The following is a 19,937-nucleotide window of genomic DNA, read 5'->3' as shown; positions in this document are numbered from 1 at the left end:
TTTTTTTCCCCTTTGCTTACTTAACTGCCTGCCCAAAATATAATCAATGGTAAAACAACAAAAAAAAAATCTAAATATAATACTTTTAAAATTCTGGTGTGGGAAATCTGTATTAAGAAATGTTTTGTTAATCATAACATTCATTTTTAAACAAGACCTATGCAAATTAGCATCAAATTGTCTCAGTTGATTCGCTAATTACGGTAATTACTGTAAGCATTTTTATTATCCAATCACAACCTATATGAAACTATTGCATTGACATAGCAGTTCTACTTATCGCCACAGGGTGGCAGCACCGGTCTGCACACACACACAGAGCGCCGATAGAACAGGAAGTGATGTTTGACATTGATTTAAGGAGGGCGATTCAAATGCAGGAGGTGCTGAGGAGACGAGTAAACAAACCGTTTTCAAATTAATCATCAGCGTCATATATTTAAGAATTTGCTTTGGAGGTAAGACATTAGCGTTTATAATCACGTGTAGCTGCAGCCCGAGGATAGGTTTGATTACATTAATGCACGGAACGGTTTGTGTTTTTAGTCTCCGAGACTAAAACGAGATCGCGCTGCATGTCTGCAGAATTCACCCTGGGTTGCAGAATTCTAATAGATGTCTTCTAAACTTTACAGAATAACTAATTCATAAAAGGATATTGCTGCTCTAGAAAGAGTGCAAAGAAGAGCAACCAGAATTATTCCGGGTTTAAAAGGCATGCCATATGCAGACAGGCTAAAATAATTGAATCTATTCAGTCTTGAACAAAGAAGACTACGCGGCGATCTGATTCAAACATTCAGAATCCTAAAAGGTATAGACAATGTCGACCCAGGGGACTTTTTCGACCTGAAAAAAGAAACAAGGACCAGGGGTCACAAATGGAGATTAGATAAAGGGACATTCAGAACAGAAAATAGGAGGCACTTTTTTACACAGAGAATTGTGAGGGTCTGGAACCAACTCCCCAGTAATGTTGTTGAAGCTGACACCCTGGGATCCTTCAAGAAGCTGCTTGATGAGATTCTGGGATCAATAAGCTAGAAGACATAAGGAAACACAGCAGCAGCTGATCGTGCCCTGGAGCACCCAGACATTTGAATGAAGACGGGGGTACACTTTTTTGCCGAGTATGCAATTTACAGACCTTGTGTGTGTAGCTGCATACAGGTAGCAGGCTTGCTAAAAATATACATTGCAATGATTTAAGATTCCCAATAAAATGAAACATTTAAAAAGAATATGAATTCCATATATACGTTTATAAAATCACATTTTTCTTTATCTGGTGCAAATCTGATCAAATCCGTTGTTCTTACTACGTCTCTGTGCTGCTTCTCGTTTATTATTTAGGGGGTTGAGCTCAAGCGAGGAAGCAGGAGAATGGCGACAAAACAACTGGCAAAGTAAGAAGCGTGTGTGTGTACTTCCTGCGGTCATTTCTACTCTCTGTGTGATTGTGGCAAAACGGTTGTGTGGCTGGGACAGTAAATCTGAATCCACTCTGTGCTGATCCAGTGCAGACCTGCTGTATTGCAGATGTTAACTGGCGGCTCTTTCACAGGTATTATTAGATGATCACGGGACTCGTCTGTAGGAGGGTGTTTACATGTCTGGCGTGTGTAGTGAAGTGTTTGTTTTTGTACTTTCCAGAACACTGGGATTAATCCGGAGACGCAGTGGATCCTCCAGTTCCAGCACTCTGAAGAGAAGCGGAGCGGGTAGGTTGCCCGCGTGGCAGGGTTTATGGTTTAGGATACCTTTAGGGTTTAGGTTACCCGTGTGGCAGGGTGCAGGGTTTAGGTTACCCGTGTGGCAGGGTGCAGGGTTTAGGGTTTAGGTTACCCGCGTGGCAGGGTGCAGGGTTTAGGGTTTAGGTTACCCGTGTGGCAGGGTGCAGGGTTTAGGGTTTAGGTTACCCGTGTGGCAGGGTGCAGGGTTTAGGTTACCCGTGTGGCAGGGTTTAGGTTACCCGCGTGGCAGGGTTTAGGGTTTAGGTTTAGGGTTTAGGTTACCCGTGTGGCAGGGTGCAGGGTTTAGGGTTTAGGTTACCCGTGTGGCAGGGTGCAGGGTTTAGGGTTTAGGTTACCCGTGTGGCAGGGTGCAGGGTTTAGGGTTTAGGTTACCCGTGTGGCAGGGTGCAGGGTTTAGGGTTTAGGTTACCCGCGTGGCAGGGTGCAGGGTTTAGGGTTTAGGTTACCCGCGTGGCAGAGTGCAGGGTTTAGGGTTTGCTGCACATCAGCAGCTCTTTCAGTCACCATCAATGTAACACTTCAGCATCTCTCTCGTCTCCTTCACAGAGCAATTCTTTTCTTACCTCATTGTCATAGACTTTGAATCCACTTGCTGGAGAGAAAAAAATCACTACGGACAGGAAATCAGTAAGTGTGCCTGCATGGCAAGCAACTTAAAAAAATCAAATAGCATTAACAGCTTCACCTGATACTGCTACAGTGGTCTACGTTCCAGACCAATGCACTGACTCTCAAATGACTGACGCTTTTGTCTTGTTGTGTTTTTATTAGTTGAATTCCCTGCAGTTTTGTTGAACACAACCAATGGGCAGATTGACTCTGAATTTCAAACCTATGTGCAGCCACAAGAGCACCCGACCCTGTCCGAGTTCTGCACTGAGCTCACTGGAATCAAACAGGTAAGCACAACACCAGCACTCTGAAATACTGACCCTGTCCCAGCTCTGCACTGAGCTCACTGCAATCTGAAATACTGACCCTGTCTCAGCTCTGCACTGAGCTCACTGCACTCTGAAATACTGACCCTGTCCCAGCTCTGCACTGAGCTCACTGCAATCTGAAATACTGACCCTGTCCCAGCTCTGCACTGAGCTCACTGCACTCTGAAATACTGACCCTGTCTCAGCTCTGCACTGAGCTCACTGCACTCTGAAATACTGACCCTGTCTCAGCTCTGCACTGAGCTCACTGCACTCTGAAATACTGACCCTGTCCCAGCTCTGCTCTGATTTTGATTTGAAAGCCAGACTTTTCTGCATGACATGTGTTTCCTATATTCAAGGTGTGCTGTCCGCTCAGGCTCTGTGTTTGAATATTAATAAGTGGACCAGGCTGTATTCCATCACACACTGACCCCCTCTTGCTGCGTCCCTTTCTCAGAGTCAGGTTGAAGCCGGAGTCCCTCTCCGGATCTGCCTGTCTCAGTTTTCCCGTTGGCTTCAGAAGCTGCAGCAGGAGAAGAACGTGGTGTTTGTTACAGACATGTCTGGACTCTGTGCTCCCAGTGCTAAGCCATGCGCTTTCGTCACTTGGTCAGGTACTGTATGTTGTGCACAAGGGCTAATCATGCTGGTAGTAAAACCTGGAATGGGTGACAGTGCTATGCAGTGGGAGTGTCCTGCCCATCCCTGGCTGATGTTCTGCTATGTTTCTGCAGACTGGGATTTGGGTGTCTGCCTGCAGTACGAGTGCAAACGAAAGCAGCTCCGCAAACCTCCGGTTTTAAACCGCTGGATCGATCTCAGAGCGACGTACAAGGTAAGGGCTGGCAGGTTCTTATTGTACAGTCTGGAGCCCACGTGATCTTTATAGTCTGTGTTCTCTTTGCACTGCAGCCCATTCGGGCGCCTGTGTAGAATGCTATTCCTGCACGGTTTCATTCCTGCGCTGTTTGTATTTTTGATCCCTCTCTAGCTGTTTTATAATCGCATGCCGAAAGGATTGAATGGAGCTCTACAGGATCTGGGCATTGAGTTTTGTGGACGGGAGCATTCAGGTAGATGAAATAAATACATCTTTCTCTCTCTTGCATCAAAATATTTTCGTTCTTCTATATTTGAACACATTGCCTTGTTTTGGACATGCTAGTTTAGTCATGTGCTTTAAAGGGATGTTTTAGGAGTGATATTCAGGTGGATGAAATAAACCATTGTCTCTCTCTCTCTCTCTCTCTCTCTCTCTCTCTCTCGCAGTTCTACAGTACATTATTGAAATGTTTTTGCTCCTTCGATAGTCTTGCTATCCACAGAATATTAACTAGCTGTTACTTTAACCCAAGGTCTGGATGATGCCAGGAACACTGCTGGTCTGGCTTGGAGAATGATAACCGATGGCTGTGTGATGAAAGTCACCAAATCACTGGACCGGGTGAGTGGTCTTTCGTGTGTCCAGATCCTACCTCCTGCGAGTCACTGCACCTGAACTAAACAGTAGCCGACAGAGAGAACTGCATTCTAAAATGCTTTGTGAACCTGCTGCCCCCCCACTAACATACCCCGTGACTCATAACCTGAAAATAAAAGCAGAGACACAAGACTTTAAACTTGTAAATGGCATTGTTACAACAGGCACCCCCGAAGACGACCCCACCTGTCAGGCCTCTTGCATTGAACGCCGACGTTGCCAGCGTGTCTAAAAACTCTGACAGTCGCAAGGCGTGCAGCCCAAACAGAATGGCCAGGAGCAGCAAGCAGGAGCAAGCAGGAGACAGAGACGCAGTGCCCAGTGCCAGTAAAATAAAGAGGCTGGAGTCGGACACCTTGCAAACCACACTGCAGGCTCCCAGGCAGCAAGCCAACACGACCGGCTGTCAGTACCGAAGCCTGGTGTCTCCAAAGACCCTGCTCCATGGACTGTCTGCTCCTGGAGCCTGGGGGAGACTCTCACGTCCAGCGTTAACTCCACAAACCCATGCGCTGGTATCACTGGTCTCTGCAGGAAACCCCTCCACACGAAGCCTGGTCCTGGTTCCCACCACGGTGGATTCTGTTACAAATATATCGGGTCTGGACTTGAACACTGCGTGTGACTCGGAGATACTGCTGGCTGACTGGGAGGACGGCGCAATGCTTCCTGAAACTGAGGAGCCAAGTTCCTATGACGCAGTGACTCTGGAGCAGGAGGAGGGGGGCTGGGGAACAGCGATGCCTGCAGGCACGGCGGGTCTAACCGCTGATGTGTCAAATTATGCAGACGCTGAGGAGTTCAAGAACGACGTGCCTCCTGTGTGTTTAAAGTCCCAGCTGCTCAACACCATGGTGTATTCGGGAGAGGATGCAGGGGCTCGCCCATCGGGGGGTGGGGATGCAGGGGCACGCCCATCGGGGGGTGGGGATGTGGGGGTGCGCTCTTTGGGCAGCGTTGCTTTTAAGGCTCCTCCTGCTGCTGCAGCAGCAAAAAGCACCTCTGGGGCAAACCGGGCCAGAAGAACCCCCATCGGCTCAAGTTCATTCTCGACAGCTAGACCCAGGCCTCTCGGGGGTGAGAAATCCACACGATCAAGCCTCTATTTCCCAAAGAGCAACCCCTCCTTCACCATTCATGCAGACGAAGAGGCTTCGCTCTCCAGTCGCTCCACTGGCAGCTCGGTCCCCCCCACGGTCCTCTCTGCCGTGGTTAACTGGAGGTCCGTCCCACCGTCCCGCGGGGGAAAGGTTACCCCCCCGCTGTGCGAGTGCGGCCGCAGAGCCAAGAAGCTCAACGTCTCCAACGGGGGTCCCAATCAGGGCAAGGGCTTCTACTGCTGTCCTGTCGGGAAGCAGGGCTGTGGGTATTTCAAATGGGAGTCTGTGCTGCTTAAAGAGAAGGCTAGAGCCAGCTTCAGTGCGTCTGGGAGTCGGACATCCTTCCAGAGTGGAAACCTGGGTCTCAGACCATCTTTGAGAAATGAATGCAGTAATCGTGTTCTTAAAACAGGGTTGTGAATGGAGGGGTGCTATTTGGTTTTTAAGATATATTTATTAACATTTTACTAATGGCATGTCCGCTCACTCGCCCATGTGTTTTTTATTTCCTGTTAAATAAACAGCAGCATGTTTGTAGGAGTGTGTGCAGTACATAGCGCTTCAACACAAAGTCACTAACGGGACAGTCTCTGAGCTTCTCCATCGGGTTCATGCTCAATTCTGTCACTTCGCTCTGCGGTTTCTCTGAGTGTGGTTGTACAGATGTTGCTAATTGGTGAAGGACATTTTATTTGAATTATAACAAACACATTTAAATCTTTTTAAAATGTTTAATCTGAAGAATATCGAATAAACTGCTTGTTTTACTTGAATTTATTAACGTAGGGCTACGTGCAGCTAGCAGAAACATGCAGGGTTACACTCTGTTCTCTGTACACATTGTTTTTGTAATAAAATTATAAATATATATATATATATATTTTTTTTTTGTCGACCAATGGAAGGAGTTACAACTTCATTAAACACGCACAAAAATATGATTTGGCTTCATTGTAAATGTATTTCAAAGCTCAGTTAAAATGAATATTTGGTACAAAATCAGCTGTTGGCACAGTGGGGGACATTTCCACTCAGATCTGGGCATTTCAGACATACAGAGAGGAGGGAGGCTTCCTTTAGAGTTACACATATAAACACAGTCAGCATCTGTCCTGTAGGCTTTTTATACTGTGAAAATACAATGTCTTGTGAAGTGTGAATGTATGAAGAGTCAGGTAGGACTCTCAGATCTGAGGCACTTCTATGTTCTTCCCCATTCTTTGTTCCTCAGTTCAACCCTTCTGATTTTGCCACTGATTGTCTTTGGCAAGCTTTCCACAAATTCAATCTGGGAAAAGAAAAGAGAGAGAAGAAAAAACAAACAAACAAACAAACACACATTTAGGGTTAAAAGAGCAGCCCAAGAGTGACACACTTACATTTGTATCCCCTATCGGTCATGATTTTTTTTTAAATAATTTTGTGTGAACTGAGCTCTGTGGAGGACACAAAGTGCCATAACTTTGAAAAAAAAAAAAAAAACCATAACATTTATACAGGTAGTGACTGAAGCAGACAGGGCTGGCTAATTGAAATGTTTTTAAGGAGTCACCTTCCGTGGGTATTTGTATGGAGCTGTGACTTGCTTCACGTGGTTCTGTAGCTCTACAGCAAGGCTCTGTGGGTCATGGTGTTGATAGGCAGGAGTCAGAACAACAAAGGCCTTCACAACCTGCAGAGGAAATGCAATAATGCAGGAGAGCGCCCCTGACGTCACTCAGAACCTCCAGGAAAACAAACTGGAAAGTTTAAGACAGGAGCAGCGGTACCTCTCCCCGGACTGCGTCAGGACTGCTAACGACAGCTGACTCTGCCACGGCTGGGTGTTCGATCAGTGCGCTTTCCACCTCAAAGGGGCCGATGCGGTACCTGGGGAGGGGGTCACAGCTTAGTTACCATACAGCTCCATGTTCACCGAGGCTGTTACCTGTCTCAGCAGGACTACACTTACCAGAATGCACTGGGGGGTGCGTTGAAGAGCCTGAACTCTCTTAATGCTTGTTAGTTTTATAACACTGGTCCTATTCACAAAGTTTAAAGTCAAAAGTGAAAGTCTTTGAAAGTTATTAAGGAAAAAAAAAAAAAAAAAAAAAAAAATATATATATATATATATATATATAGTGTGTGTGTGTGGTTTGATTTTCATGCAAGTGTTCTACATTGCTGCTCTTATTTAACACTCTATAAAGCATAGATTATTTTTCCCCTTAAATTCGATTGTAAATCCATCCATTTACTCCAATGTTGATGAATTTTTTTTAGGAGGCGTGTTCACTGAGAGTTTTAAAGGAAAGCCTCCAGGTACTGTATATAATTCCACACCGTTAATCACGGTATTTATATTGTGCTAGAAAATGCAACACCTTACCCTGCAGATAGAATGACATCATCGGATCTCCCCACAAACCAGAAGTAGCCGTCCTGGTCTGTCACCCCCCTGTCTCCGGTGATGAAGAAATCCCCCCGAAAGGAACGCGCCGTGCGCTCAGGATCGTCCTGCCAGGGGCGGAGGGGCCAGCGTTACTGCACAGGGAACATCGTACCACACAGAATAACACACAGGAGGCTGGAGGCTCAGGGGAAAATAATTCACCCTGGATAAGTGCGTCTGCCAGGAAATAATACATTGACAAGTATATACAAAAAGAGTCATTTATTGTATACAGTACAGATCAAAGGATAGGGCTAGGCCTGTACTTTTGAATACATGACTTTTTTTATAAACTTGTCAATTTAGTGAATTCTTTTTGCTGTCATATTTCATCGTGTTCAGTGTGCAGGGCTCGTGCATGTCACTGATTTATAAACTATTCAGATCTCGTGCATGTCACTGATTTATAAACTATTCAGATCTCGTGCATGTCACTGATTTATAAACTATTCAGATCTCGTGCACGTCACTGATTTATAAACTATTCAGATCTCGTGCATGTCACTGATTTATAAACTATTCAGATCTCGTGCATGTCACTGATTTATAAACTATTCAGATCTCGTGCATGTCACTGATTTATAAACTATTCAGATCTCGTGCATGTCACTGATTTATAAACTATTCAGATCTCGTGCATGTCACTGATTTATAAACTATTCAGATCTCGTGCATGTCACTGATTTATAAACTATTCAGATCTTAAAGTAACTGAATGCATGGCTGTACAGTGTATTCAGAGAAGAGGTTAAATGGCCTGTTGGGTTTCACTCGGATTGCGATGTCTCCTTCCTGTCCTGCTGGAAGGGGGCTGCAGTGCTCATCTATAATCTGAAATAGGAAACACAGCTTTTACTGAACATGAGAACGACACAAACATAAAGTGCATGTTATATATCCTGTTTAAATCGTGTAACAAAAAAGCAAAGACGGCCGATGCTGATTACAGTGGAAATGCGTCGTCCTCAATTCTGGGAAGTTACACTGTGCCCTTTTTCCACTGTTCTGTGAGGATAGGCATGACTTATTACATTTACTTGAGTCCTACAATTACACTAGAATCACATTTACTAGAGTCCTGCAAATACACTAGAACCACACTTACTAGAGTCCTGCAATTACACTAGAACCACACTTACTAGAGTCCTGCAATTACACTAGAATCACATTTACTAGAGTCCTGCAATTACACTAGAATCAAATTTCTAGAGTCCTGCAATTACACTAGAATCACATTTACTAGAGTCCTGCAAATACACTAGAACCACACTTACTAGAGTCCTGCAATTACACTAGAACCACACTTACTAGAGTCCTGCAAATACACTAGAACCACACTTACTAGAGTCCTGCAATTACACTAGAATCACACTTACTAGAGTCCTACAATTATATCACATTTCCTTGTTACACTTCAATAACATTTATTTTCTTATTGTACATCCCTTTACTGGGAAATTTAACTTTTTCAACACGATTTAAATCACAGAAAGTGGAAGATCCAGACCATTAGCAATTATCAGGCTGACTTCAGCATAGGAACTGCTTACCTGCACATCATATGCCGGTGATGGCTTCCCCATTGATCCAGGCTTGATTCTCATCCCTTTGAATGTGCCACAAATGAGAACCTGGGACAGTGCACATTGGAAGAGGTTATCTGCTTGTCTTGTGGAGTGCTGCAGTGCTCTTGTGTTCTGCTTGTCTTGTGGAGTGCTGCAGTGCTCTTGTGTTCTGCTTGTCTTGTGGAGTGCCGCAGTGCTCTTGTGTTCTGCTTGTCTTGTGGAGTGCTGCAGTGCTCTTGTGTTCTGCTTGTCTTGTGGAGTGCTGCAGTGCTCTTGTGTTCTGCTTGTCTTGTGGAGTGCTGCAGTGCTCTTGTGTTCTGCTTGTCTTGTTGTGGAGTGCCGCAGTGCTCTTGTGTTCTGCTTGTCTTGTGGAGTGCCGCAGTGCTCTTGTGTTCTGCTTGTCTTGTGGAGTGCTGCAGTGCTCTTGTGTTCTGCTTGTCTTGTGGAGTGCCGCAGTGCTCTTGTGTTCTGCTTGTCTTGTGGAGTGCCGCAGTGCTCTTGTGTTCTGCTTGTCTTGTGGAGTGCTGCAGTGCTCTTGTGTTCTGCTTGTCTTGTTGTGGAGTGCTGCAGTGCTCTTGTGTTCTGCTTGTCTTGTGGAGTGCTGCAGTGCTCTTGTGTTCTGCTCGTCTTGTGGAGTGCTGCAGTGCTCTTGTGTTCTGCTCGTCTTGTGGAGTGCCGCAGTGCTCTTGTGTTCTGCTTGTCTTGTGGAGTGCTGCAGTGCTCTTGTGTTCTGCTTGTCTTGTGGAGTGCTGCAGTGCTCTTGTGTTCTGCTTGTCTTGTGGAGTGCTGCAGTGCTCTTGTGTTCTGCTTGTCTTGTGGAGTGCTGCAGTGCTCTTGTGTTCTGCTTGTCTTGTGGAGTGCTGCAGTGCTCTTGTGTTCTGCTCGTCTTGTGGAGTGCCGCAGTGCTCTTGTGTTCTGCTTGTCTTGTGGAGTGCCACAGTGCTCTTGTGTTCTGCTTGTCTTGTGGAGTGCTGCAGTGCTCTTGTGTTCTGCTTGTCTTGTTGTGGAGTGCTGCAGTGCTCTTGTGTTCTGCTTGTCTTGTGGAGTGCTGCAGTGCTCTTGTGTTCTGCTTGTCTTGTGGAGTGCCGCAGTGCTCTTGTGTTCTGCTCGTCTTGTGGAGTGCTGCAGTGCTCTTGTGTTCTGCTTGTCTTGTGGAGTGCCGCAGTGCTCTTGTGTTCTGCTTGTCTTGTGGAGTGCTGCAGTGCTCTTGTGTTCTGCTTGTCTTGTGGAGTGCTGCAGTGCTCTTGTGTTCTGCTTGTCTTGTGGAGTGCTGCAGTGCTCTTGTGTTCTGCTTGTCTTGTGGAGTGCTGCAGTGCTCTTGTGTTCTGCTTGTCTTGTTGTGGAGTGCTGCAGTGCTCTTGTGTTCTGCTTGTCTTGTGGAGTGCTGCAGTGCTCTTGTGTTCTGCTTGTCTTGTGGAGTGCTGCAGTGCTCTTGTGTTCTGCTTGTCTTGTGGAGTGCCGCAGTGCTCTTGTGTTCTGCTTGTCTTGTGGAGTGCTGCAGTGCTCTTGTGTTCTGCTTGTCTTGTGGAGTGCTGCAGTGCTCTTGTGTTCTGCTTGTCTTGTGGAGTGCTGCAGTGCTCTTGTGTTCTGCTTGTCTTGTGGAGTGCCGCAGTGCTCTTGTGTTCTGCTTGTCTTGTGGAGTGCCGCAGTGCTCTTGTGTTCTGCTTGTCTTGTGGAGTGCCGCAGTGCTCTTGTGTTCTGCTTGTCTTGTGGAGTGCTGCAGTGCTCTTGTGTTCTGCTTGTCTTGTGGAGTGCTGCAGTGCTCTTGTGTTCTGCTTGTCTTGTGGAGTGCTGCAGTGCTCTTGTGTTCTGCTTGTCTTGTGGAGTGCCGCAGTGCTCTTGTGTTCTGCTTGTCTTGTGGAGTGCTGCAGTGCTCTTGTGTTCTGCTTGTCTTGTGGAGTGCTGCAGTGCTCTTGTGTTCTGCTTGTCTTGTGGAGTGCTGCAGTGCTCTTGTGTTCTGCTTGTCTTGTGGAGTGCCGCAGTGCTCTTGTGTTCTGCTTGTCTTGTGGAGTGCTGCAGTGCTCTTGTGTTCTGCTCGTCTTGTGGAGTGCTGCAGTGCTCTTGTGTTCTGCTTGTCTTGTGGAGTGCTGCAGTGCTCTTCGGTGTTGCACGCTGATACTTACCGTCTCCGTTTGCCCGTATCCTTCATAGATTTCAAGGCCGGTCTTGTGTTTCCACTGCTGCATCACTTCAGGGTTCATGGGCTCGCCGGCACTCACACAGTGCTGAAGGCTTTTAAACTGGTACCTGATACACGGAAGCACACAGATTTGAGATGTGGAAAATGATGAGTATTAAGATAATATTTCAAATGTGGCCTTATAAGGCAAGCCACATGAGACACTAAATGAATGAAATGCATGTGTGGTTGTCTGTCTGAAGTGCGGGTGGATTCTAGTTGGTCACTGTGCTTGCCAGTGTGAGCGCTCTAGTTAGTCAGTGATAGCGGGGCAGACCGTCAGAGTGTGCGTTTCACCTGGCCAGGTCCTGCTGCACAAGCATCCGGTACGCAGTCGGGGCTGAGCAGAACGTGCTTATCTGGAATCTGGACAAAGTCTATTGGAATGAAAAGAAATACAAGAGTATAGAAAAAGACTATGAAATGTAAAAAGAAAACAAACACTTACGGTACAATAATAAAATGCACACACGTAAATAGCCATCATTTGTTCTGTACGTTTGAACTACATTTAACTAAAAATAAATACATATTTCTATTTCTTCAATTATTCTTTGACACTTTATACTGGTTCCTGGCTCTTATCATAGCCCTTCAGTTAAAATCAGAGATGTAATTCTTGTTGTCCACAATCCAAGTCCTGATCTAAAACGCCAGGAGGATATTTCTTTCAGAGCAGGCTGTGTGCATATTTCTATGTGCAGTGTTACCTCTAAAACAGTGGTGGCTTTGAAGCGTGGCATGTGATGCACGAACACGCAGGCTCCCTGTATCCAGGGGGCGAACACGCTGCTCCAGGCGGACTTGGCCCAGCCAGTATCGGAGGTGTTCCACAGCACAGACCCTGGGCTCAGGTCCAGCCAGAACCTGCACCAACAAGAACACAGTGAAGCACTGCTCACAATGAAAGAGACTGCCAGTGCAAATGTTCCTCATTGATTTCTAGTTTCTTTTAGTATTTCTTAACAGTAAAACACTGTGTCAGCATGCATGCAGCTCTCGCCACACAGGGCAGCGATAAAAGAACTTGTATATAAATTGTGTTCCCATCTTCCCCTCTTGTGTGCAATTATAATGTAATCAGCAAAACAGCAAGCTCAAGGTCATACACACAGCAGGGATAAAGCCTTTGTGATGACAGCTTATTTACAAGAAAATAACAAATGGACACATCGGAGTATGGTAAACAGAATAATACATTCCTTTAAGCTGTGGTTTTTAATTTGCTTTAATTTCTCCTATCTCAGCACGGCACCTGCCATTGACGACCAGCCCGAGTCCAAAGCTACAGTGGCTGTGTTGGGTCATTTTCGGGGAGCCGGTGGTTCCGCTGGTAAAGAAGATGGTCATCGGATCATTGCTCTTAGTCTTCACACAGGTGTGGTCACTTGATACAGCCCTTGAAAGAGTAACGCAGGTACAGTTAGCATTCTTATCGTCATGGCAATACCCATTAGGAACACCCACGCCTTCTAGAAGCTCTGCTGTAAGTGAATTTGTCATGTGTAGGGGGAATCTTACTGTTACAAGGGATGCAGTAATGAAAAGCGTTCTATAACTACGGCACACATCAGTAGGTCAACCCCACGCCTGATTGGCTGTTTTACTTTGACAGCTCTGTGAAGTTCAGCCAGCCCTCTCTTCTCTGCTCTGATACCAGCAGCTTGGCTTTAAGGAAGGGGCACTCTGCTGCCACGGCGTCCACGAGAGGGGCCAGGTTCCCGTCCGTGACGATGCATCTGGCGCTGGAGCTGCGGAGCCTGTGAAGGATGTCCTTGGCAGTGAGCTGGGAGGTCCCAGGGATGAGGACAGTCCCTGTGGAGAAGAGAGAGGTCAGAGGTCAAAGACCCAATGAGGGAGTCGAGGCCACGGCCACACAACACCTACCCGTCCTCAAACAGGCCACGTTCACAAGCCACCACTCCGGCACTCTGGGTAGGATTAGGAGAAGCCTGTCTCCGGGCTGTAGGTCACAAGCTCCCGCCAGGATATTCGCCACTCTCCTGGAACGCGACCCAAGTTCCTCAAAGCTCCATTTGATTTCTTCACCGGCATCGTTCACCCACCACAGGGCAGGGTTTGACAGCCTCTCCCCATCCTTTAAAAGGAGTAAACACAAGTCTGAGTAGGACCTCACACGTCCTGCAATACAGCATGTCTGAAAGATGGTGCTAACCCTGTTAATTTCAATCTTCTGATTTAGCTATGAGCAGTAAGAGCTATTAAAAGCAATCTCACCTTCAAATTTACAACTCATTGATTTTATTAAGTTTGAGAAAGTATTTGAACGCATTTGGTTTGTATGCAGTATGCTTATAATTTTGGTTCCTGGTTTATTGGTGTCCTGGTTGAATCATGCAGTCAGGTGACCCATAAGACACATAAGAATGGGAAGTGCCAGAGGCTGCTGGGAGATGTATTTCTGGAGACTTCTCTGAAAGTAACAAGCTATCATTGTACCTCCTGTGAGTCATGTGACAGAGATCCTCCCACTATTCTAAGACAGCAGAAATCAGACAAACAGATAAGCAGCATAGCTGGTGGACCCTGTAACATGAAGCATCAACACATCAGAAAATATCTGCACCTTCTCCCTCTCAGCCCATCTGTCCAGAACATCCTTGGCAAAGTTGAAATACTCGGGTGCCTCCGGTCTGTAGAGCCGACGGAGGCTTTCATAGTCTTGAAAGTTTTGAGGTGCACAGGACTGGAACCCAGTGTGTCGGTGGATCTTCCTTCCAGACGTGGGCAGAGATCTCAGACTCCTAACAGACAGCTTCAGCACGTGGAGTGGAGCAGCCAGGGTGTTCATTGCACACTGCTAGCAGCACAGCCTCCTGGAAGAATGCAATACAAATGGGGTTACCACATGACTCCATGTACACTGGGACAGAGAGGGGCAGTTCAGGCTTTTCAACTCACTGCAATGCATTCTGGTACATCTCAGGTACCCTTCACAGCAGGACTACACTTACCAGAATGCATTGCGGGTTAAAAACCCTCAACTGTCCCAAAAGTTACCCAACAATCTAAGGTGGCCATATGGCTCCGTGTTCAGCGGCACAGTTCAGGATTTTCAACTCACAACCCAATGCATTCTGGAAAGCGTAGTCCTGCTTCTCTTAAAGTAAAGAATGGTAGCCTTAACTGTCCCACTGAACCATATGGTCACCTAATCTAAGTTTATTACAAAGGCCACGTTTAAAACTACTATATTCATACTTCATGTGTTGTTTTTTTTATTTTAAAAAGCGTGCTACGTCAGTGACACGGTGACGCCCTTTTAGAACGCAGTTTCAAATGTTATATTTATAAAGTGAAACGATACAGACCTGTTTACATATAACTTTGTAAGAATTCACACAACAGCAAGTAAAGTTCTCTTCAGTGAAAGGTTGTAGTATTTGAAAGCTCTTGGGGGTGAGACAATCCGAGACGTGTCTTACCCCTCGGTTAACAATGTTGGCATTACTGAGACTAGCTGTACGACTAGTCAAATATCCAAAATAAACCACACACGCCCAGACTTGTTTTAAAACGTAATGTATATGTTAACCACTAAACGGTGCTTAAAGAATCACTTATCATTTCTTATCATTTAGAATGTTCTGAAGTTACTCTTTTCCATGCCCAGAACAGAGATAAAAATATGTACCAAAGAAAAGCAGAGTTGGTAAAACATTTTATACGCGGCCACCACTGGGCCCTGTTCACTCCGGGTTTCTTTTGGGTCGCCCAGTCTCAGATAAAATACGTCATTGGCGCGACACGCCAGTGGAGGCGCACGTTTTTTGTGTTGTGGAGAGTGAAAGGATTTTGTTAACGCGCCTTTATCAGGTAAATAAAAACATTTAACAAGAATATTGTATTGTACGACGTGAGCGAGGCGCCAAACACACGCGCTATGCACAATTCAACTTCAATATCACTTTTTAAAAAACCAATATTTTGATATATTATGACTTCTAAATATATCAAATATACCGCGGTGCACTCGCTCAGTATGGGTGCTGTGTAATGCTTTTCAAGAGGTTCGTAGACCAGAGAATTGAGTTAATTTAATCTGTGTAATGCAATTTAATTTTAGTCGTGTCTGCTACTAGTTCAGCTGTACACCGTCCAGCGTCTTCTCTCTTAACTGAAAGACGATTACTAAATCGGGACATCGGAACGAAAGGGCGGTTGATAAAACTCTCTAGAAATCCGATTGTCATCCAAGAATTGGTAGCATTGATAATATTATCTTAATTGATTTAACTTGTGTTCGAACCTACTGTCCCGGGAAGGTATATTGAAATCGCGATACAGCTTCCTTAAAACCGGGACGAAAACTGAGATGCGTTGTATCTAAACTGCCTGAACTCACGCTTGTTACATCTAGAAACAGTTGCATCAACATTCATTACACGACTAAAAATCTTATGTTTACCGGTACAAAGATCTTTAAAAACTGTTACTACATTTTACCAGACTCCTGGAATGAACTAAAATCAGGTGTGTATGTCTTACAGCTGCTACACCTGCACACTTTCTGTACTGCGATATCATGAGACGCAGTTTAGATTTCATTGAGAGGAGCGTATGCCGTGTCACAGTATATTTTACAGTTTCGACATTTCTGTATTTTAATTGTATGTGAATAGAAATGGCCGCGGTCCAGGAATCAAAGAAAAGAAGCCGGAAGCAGTACTCGAACCATGCAGCCAAAAAGCAGCGTGGCGGCGGCGCCAGGGAGCTAGAGGTGGGCATGCAGGGGATACTAATCACCTGCAACATGAATCAGAGGAAGTGTACGGCAGAGGCTTACAGCCTCCTGAACGAGTACGCAGACAAGCTCTACGGGCCAGAGAAGGTACGCTGTGCATGGAGGGGCTTCAGCTAGTCTTGAACCGAGGGAACGCAAAGCCACTGCACGGCACACCAGGGGAGACTTGGGGTTTGATACAGCAAGCTAGGTCTCCAGGAACCCGGTTTCAAGCCTGACAAAGTGGTTTTGTGTTCCCTCAGCTTTAGCTTCACCACTGTAGAATTGTTCGTTTTCAGGATAGGGCCTATCAGATGTAACTGACTCCATAGCATACCAGGGATGGAAAGAAGCGTTGCATAGCAGTTTGATCCATTCCTGGTTTTACTATGAGTTTAACAAGACACACCTGAGCTTGTTACCTATGCAGTGTGGCAAATCAAGCTCGTAGTAAACCCTAGAATGGGTGAAACTGCTGTGAAGTCAGTTTATTTCTGTCCCTGCATGGTGTAGGGTACGCATGTTAAGTGACAGATACCAGTGGGGTTTTTAAGGCAGTAAGGCAGCTGATTTCGGTGGCTCCAATAGTTGCACAAAACGACCCATTTCCATTTGGTTCAATAAAATATAATACATTTCTCTTTCTTCAGCCCTGATGTTTGTTAAACTACTTTTTGGGGGTTCTCTCTGGCAGCTGAATTTGTACTGGTAATAACAAACCCTACAAATTGGCTGCTGCCAGCAGGTTCCAGTCTCTCCCATGTTAAATACCTCATTTATACAAGATTGCACAGCTCATTGTCTGGTGGTAGAAGTGCATGATCCGAGTTCCTCTGCTGCTGACTAGTTCACAGAGGAGGAGGAGGAGGAGGAGAGGAACAGCGATGAGGAAGAGAAGGAGGAGGATGATGACGATGCTGAAGCTGCCTTGAAGAAGGAGGTGAAACAGATTCGCTCGTCAACAGCAAAGAAACAGCGGAGATTCCTGGCCATGGAGAGCGGCGCCAACAACGTGGTCTTTGTGAGGACTCTGAATATAGGTAAAGGGTGACTTTAACAGGGAGCCGTGCTAGCTGCTGATCTGCTCCTGAATCAGCTGGTAAAGGGAAGGGACACAGGAGTATAAAACAACACGAAACCCTGAAGTGGTGTTCAGGGGAAGGTCGTCACTCATCCGTAGGGTGTGGTGGATGTAATCAGAAAACGTTTTTAGTTCTGTAGCAGTTTGCTGTGAAACCAACGGCTGGTTTCACCCTAATTAGCTCTAATCTTGGACTACCTAACGTTACCTTAGGTAAGACAGTCCCAGAGTAGTTCTGTGAAACCAGCAGTGAAAGTTTAAAGCTAGTCTGGTGGTGTCTGTATAATATTGGAAATGAGTACAAAATATATATACCCTGTTTGATTCCTCTGAGCTAGATCTTTTTACTGATTTGGTGGGATCTTTGATTGATTCCTCAGAGTTAGATCTTTTTACTGATTTGGTGGGATCTTTGATTGATTCCTCAGAGTTAGATCTTTTTACTGATTTGGTGGGATCTTTGATCCCATTTGCACATTAACTGTTCTGTGGAAGTGTCTCATGTTGTGCATGCCATATTCCTGCCTTGCTTGGAGTAAACTTTCCATCTGGATATTCAGACAGGCAGGTTAACGGTGGCAGTTATTTTTTCCTCTGCAGTAGTGATCGGATACTACACCATGCTTTTGCCCCGTCCAAGCTGCTTTAAAAGGAGAGCCCTGTCTGTGTGCTACTGACGGAATTGTATTTTCAGATCCCAATAAGCTAGTGCACCACATCCTCCAAGACCTGCACACAACGAAGAAAAAGAAATCGCGCGTGATCCTGAGGATGCTGCCCGTGAGCGGGACCTGCAAAGCATTTATTGAGGAGATGGAGAAATACCTGGGTCCCTTCCTGGAGAGCTGGTTCAAAGCCCCTAACCAGGGCACCTTTCAGATCGTTTTCAAAGCTCGCAACAGCAGCCACGCCAAGAGAGACGAAGTCATTAAGGTTCTGGCAGGTAAGCTTGCCGTGTAAAGCGATCTCTTGGAATGTTGAGGTTACAGATAAGTTTCAAATCTGAATCGTAGAACTTTATAAAGGGTCAAAAAGTGTGGGGGTACTAGGCTAAAGATTCCTTATGTGTTTTTTTTTAAGATGCACTGTGATTTTACTGTTATAATATCTATAATATTATTTATTTTTTTTTTTTTTTTTTAAGGGTTGGTAGGAAACATGAACCCTAAGAATAAAGTGGACCTGACTAACCCGGAGTACACCATCATCGTTGAGATCATCAAGAACGTGTGCTGTGTGAGCGTGGTGCGGGACTACGTGCTCTTCAGAAAGTTCAACCTGCAGGAAGTGGTTAAGAATGATAGAGAACCAGAAGACCTGCCGTCGAGGGTGGAGAACTGCGAGGAAGGGAAGGAAGAGAGCGCCAAAGAGACTGAGAGTAAAAGCCCTTGCTCGGAAGAGTGCAGCGCGGGGACCCCCAAGCAGGAGTCCACTCCGACAGACGATCCCATCAAGCTGGAGTGAGGGGGGGGAGGGTTGAAGGAGACACCAATCGTGCATCGGGTCGCTCTGCTCCAGGCCATCTTTGTGACGCTCAGCTAAGGTGTTGAAGGAACAGGCATACAAAAAGATTGCATTGGAAGATCTGTACCAGTGGAGTTAAATGTATTTTGTCTTGTTTTCATTGTCTTATTGCAAACGGAAAACAAAGCAAGTTTAATGTGCAAGACTAGTTTTAATAGATCCCTTTAACCCCTTACGTCTGTGCTGGACGCTCACCAGGTATGAAGCAGGGTGGTTGAGAGCCAGACGAATGTGATGATGCTGTAGTATGCAAACTTTTTTTTTTTTAAATTTGGAAATTCACTAAAATGAGTGTTTTAGAATACAAAAAAGGTTGTGTGGTGTGTTTTTTTTTTTGTTTTTTTTAAACGCTAAATGTAAAATCGGCTGCAAATGGGGTTTAGTGGTGTCTTGAACAGACACTAAGGTGGTTTTTGTTTAAGCTCTAAGATAAGTAATGTTTGTCTTTTCTTTCCAAGTCTGTTTCCCCAGTTTGCAGAGCTCTGCTGTAATGAACACATTTTGACACAAGAGGGAGTGTGATGCCTCGTTCTTGTCTTTAGTTGTTTAGAAGCTGCAGTGTAAAACATGGCAGTGACAGTCTGGTAACAGCGGCTAAACTGCCTGCAGTATTTCATGCCACAAAGAAAACGGGGGTCCTCAGTGATTCACCTTTTATCTGCTGCGTGAAGGTAACTCGCTGTAGCTGTGGCAGTCACATTGTAAGCTAATCAGAGCCTGCCAGCAGGGTGGGCTGATAGGGAAACATCTAATTGGCATGTCGCTGCAAAGCTGATTTCCTGCTGCGCTGGCAGCTCTTATTAATGGTAATGATTTAGAGATTTGCTATGAAGTTCTGACCCATGTAAACGGTGGCAGCTCATTGACCTTGCCTATTGAAATGTACAGCCACGTTCATTTTCAATAATTCAGCTATTGCTACAGGCTTATTGGAATGCCAGAGTGAAATAACTGTCTAACGCATTAACTGAGAATCTGTTACACCCTTTACAGCTTCAGAGCATTTAGAATTCCTTCTTCCTCGGACGGTATCACTGCCATTTGTACGGTCTGGCCAAAGGGCTTTGCTCTGGTTGGCAATGTGACCCCAGTCTGACGCAGGGGTGCCTCTATCTCGAAGGGCAGTGTCACGCCATGCAGTGGCAGATGATGTGG

The 19,937-nt window shown here is 45.6% G+C and overlaps 3 protein-coding genes across 6 annotated transcripts; 2 read left to right on the top strand and 1 right to left on the bottom strand.

The window, feature by feature from the left end:
- The first annotated feature begins 295 nt into the window (after positions 1-295).
- eri2 (ERI1 exoribonuclease family member 2) lies at positions 296-5,794 on the top strand. 2 transcript variants are annotated; one of them, XM_059035326.1, is made up of 10 exons: positions 296-458; positions 1,354-1,406; positions 1,654-1,721; positions 2,331-2,381; positions 2,526-2,653; positions 3,135-3,291; positions 3,412-3,512; positions 3,669-3,750; positions 4,033-4,121; positions 4,322-5,794. In XM_059035326.1, exons 2-10 carry the CDS (start codon positions 1,384-1,386, stop codon positions 5,675-5,677), a joined length of 2,055 nt encoding a protein of 684 aa, XP_058891309.1. In that variant the 5' UTR covers positions 296-458; positions 1,354-1,383; the 3' UTR covers positions 5,678-5,794. The 2 variants fall into 2 exon arrangements, with proteins under 2 accessions (XP_058891309.1, XP_058891308.1); XM_059035325.1 differs by having other exon boundaries at positions 2,301-2,381.
- A 180-nt stretch (positions 5,795-5,974) lies between these two features.
- Positions 5,975-15,153, bottom strand: acsm3 (acyl-CoA synthetase medium chain family member 3). 2 transcript variants are annotated; one of them, XM_034031233.3, is made up of 14 exons: positions 14,766-15,153; positions 14,021-14,270; positions 13,321-13,531; positions 13,041-13,248; positions 12,689-12,832; positions 12,144-12,300; positions 11,731-11,810; positions 11,378-11,501; positions 9,240-9,320; positions 8,419-8,520; positions 7,627-7,754; positions 7,027-7,126; positions 6,810-6,929; positions 5,975-6,545 (listed from the first exon to the last, which is right to left on the bottom strand). In XM_034031233.3, the coding sequence occupies exons 2-14, from the start codon at positions 14,243-14,245 to the stop codon at positions 6,459-6,461; spliced, it is 1,767 nt and encodes a 588-aa protein (XP_033887124.3). In that variant the 5' UTR covers positions 14,246-14,270; positions 14,766-15,153; the 3' UTR covers positions 5,975-6,458. The 2 variants fall into 2 exon arrangements, 1 of the variants encoding a protein (XP_033887124.3); XR_009330796.1 differs by lacking the exons at positions 5,975-6,545; positions 6,810-6,929 and having other exon boundaries at positions 7,106-7,126; positions 7,627-7,781.
- Positions 15,154-15,179: 26 nt separating this feature from the next.
- On the top strand, positions 15,180-19,294 carry thumpd1 (THUMP domain containing 1). Of its 2 annotated transcripts, none has more exons than XM_034030498.3 (5): positions 15,180-15,270; positions 16,077-16,285; positions 17,025-17,217; positions 17,953-18,201; positions 18,403-19,291. In XM_034030498.3, exons 2-5 carry the CDS (start codon positions 16,079-16,081, stop codon positions 18,720-18,722), a joined length of 969 nt encoding a protein of 322 aa, XP_033886389.3. In that variant the 5' UTR covers positions 15,180-15,270; positions 16,077-16,078; the 3' UTR covers positions 18,723-19,291. The 2 variants fall into 2 exon arrangements, with proteins under 2 accessions (XP_033886389.3, XP_058891310.1); XM_059035327.1 differs by lacking the exon at positions 15,180-15,270 and adding an exon at positions 15,341-15,927 and having other exon boundaries at positions 18,403-19,294.
- Positions 19,295-19,937: the final 643 nt, after the last annotated feature.

Source organism: Acipenser ruthenus, chromosome 13 (genome assembly GCF_902713425.1).
Source record: "Acipenser ruthenus chromosome 13, fAciRut3.2 maternal haplotype, whole genome shotgun sequence".
Classification (NCBI taxonomy): Eukaryota; Metazoa; Chordata; class Actinopteri; order Acipenseriformes; family Acipenseridae; genus Acipenser; species Acipenser ruthenus.
The sequence above is the reverse complement of the archived record's forward strand: the minus strand, read 5'-3'. Positions and strand labels throughout refer to the sequence as shown.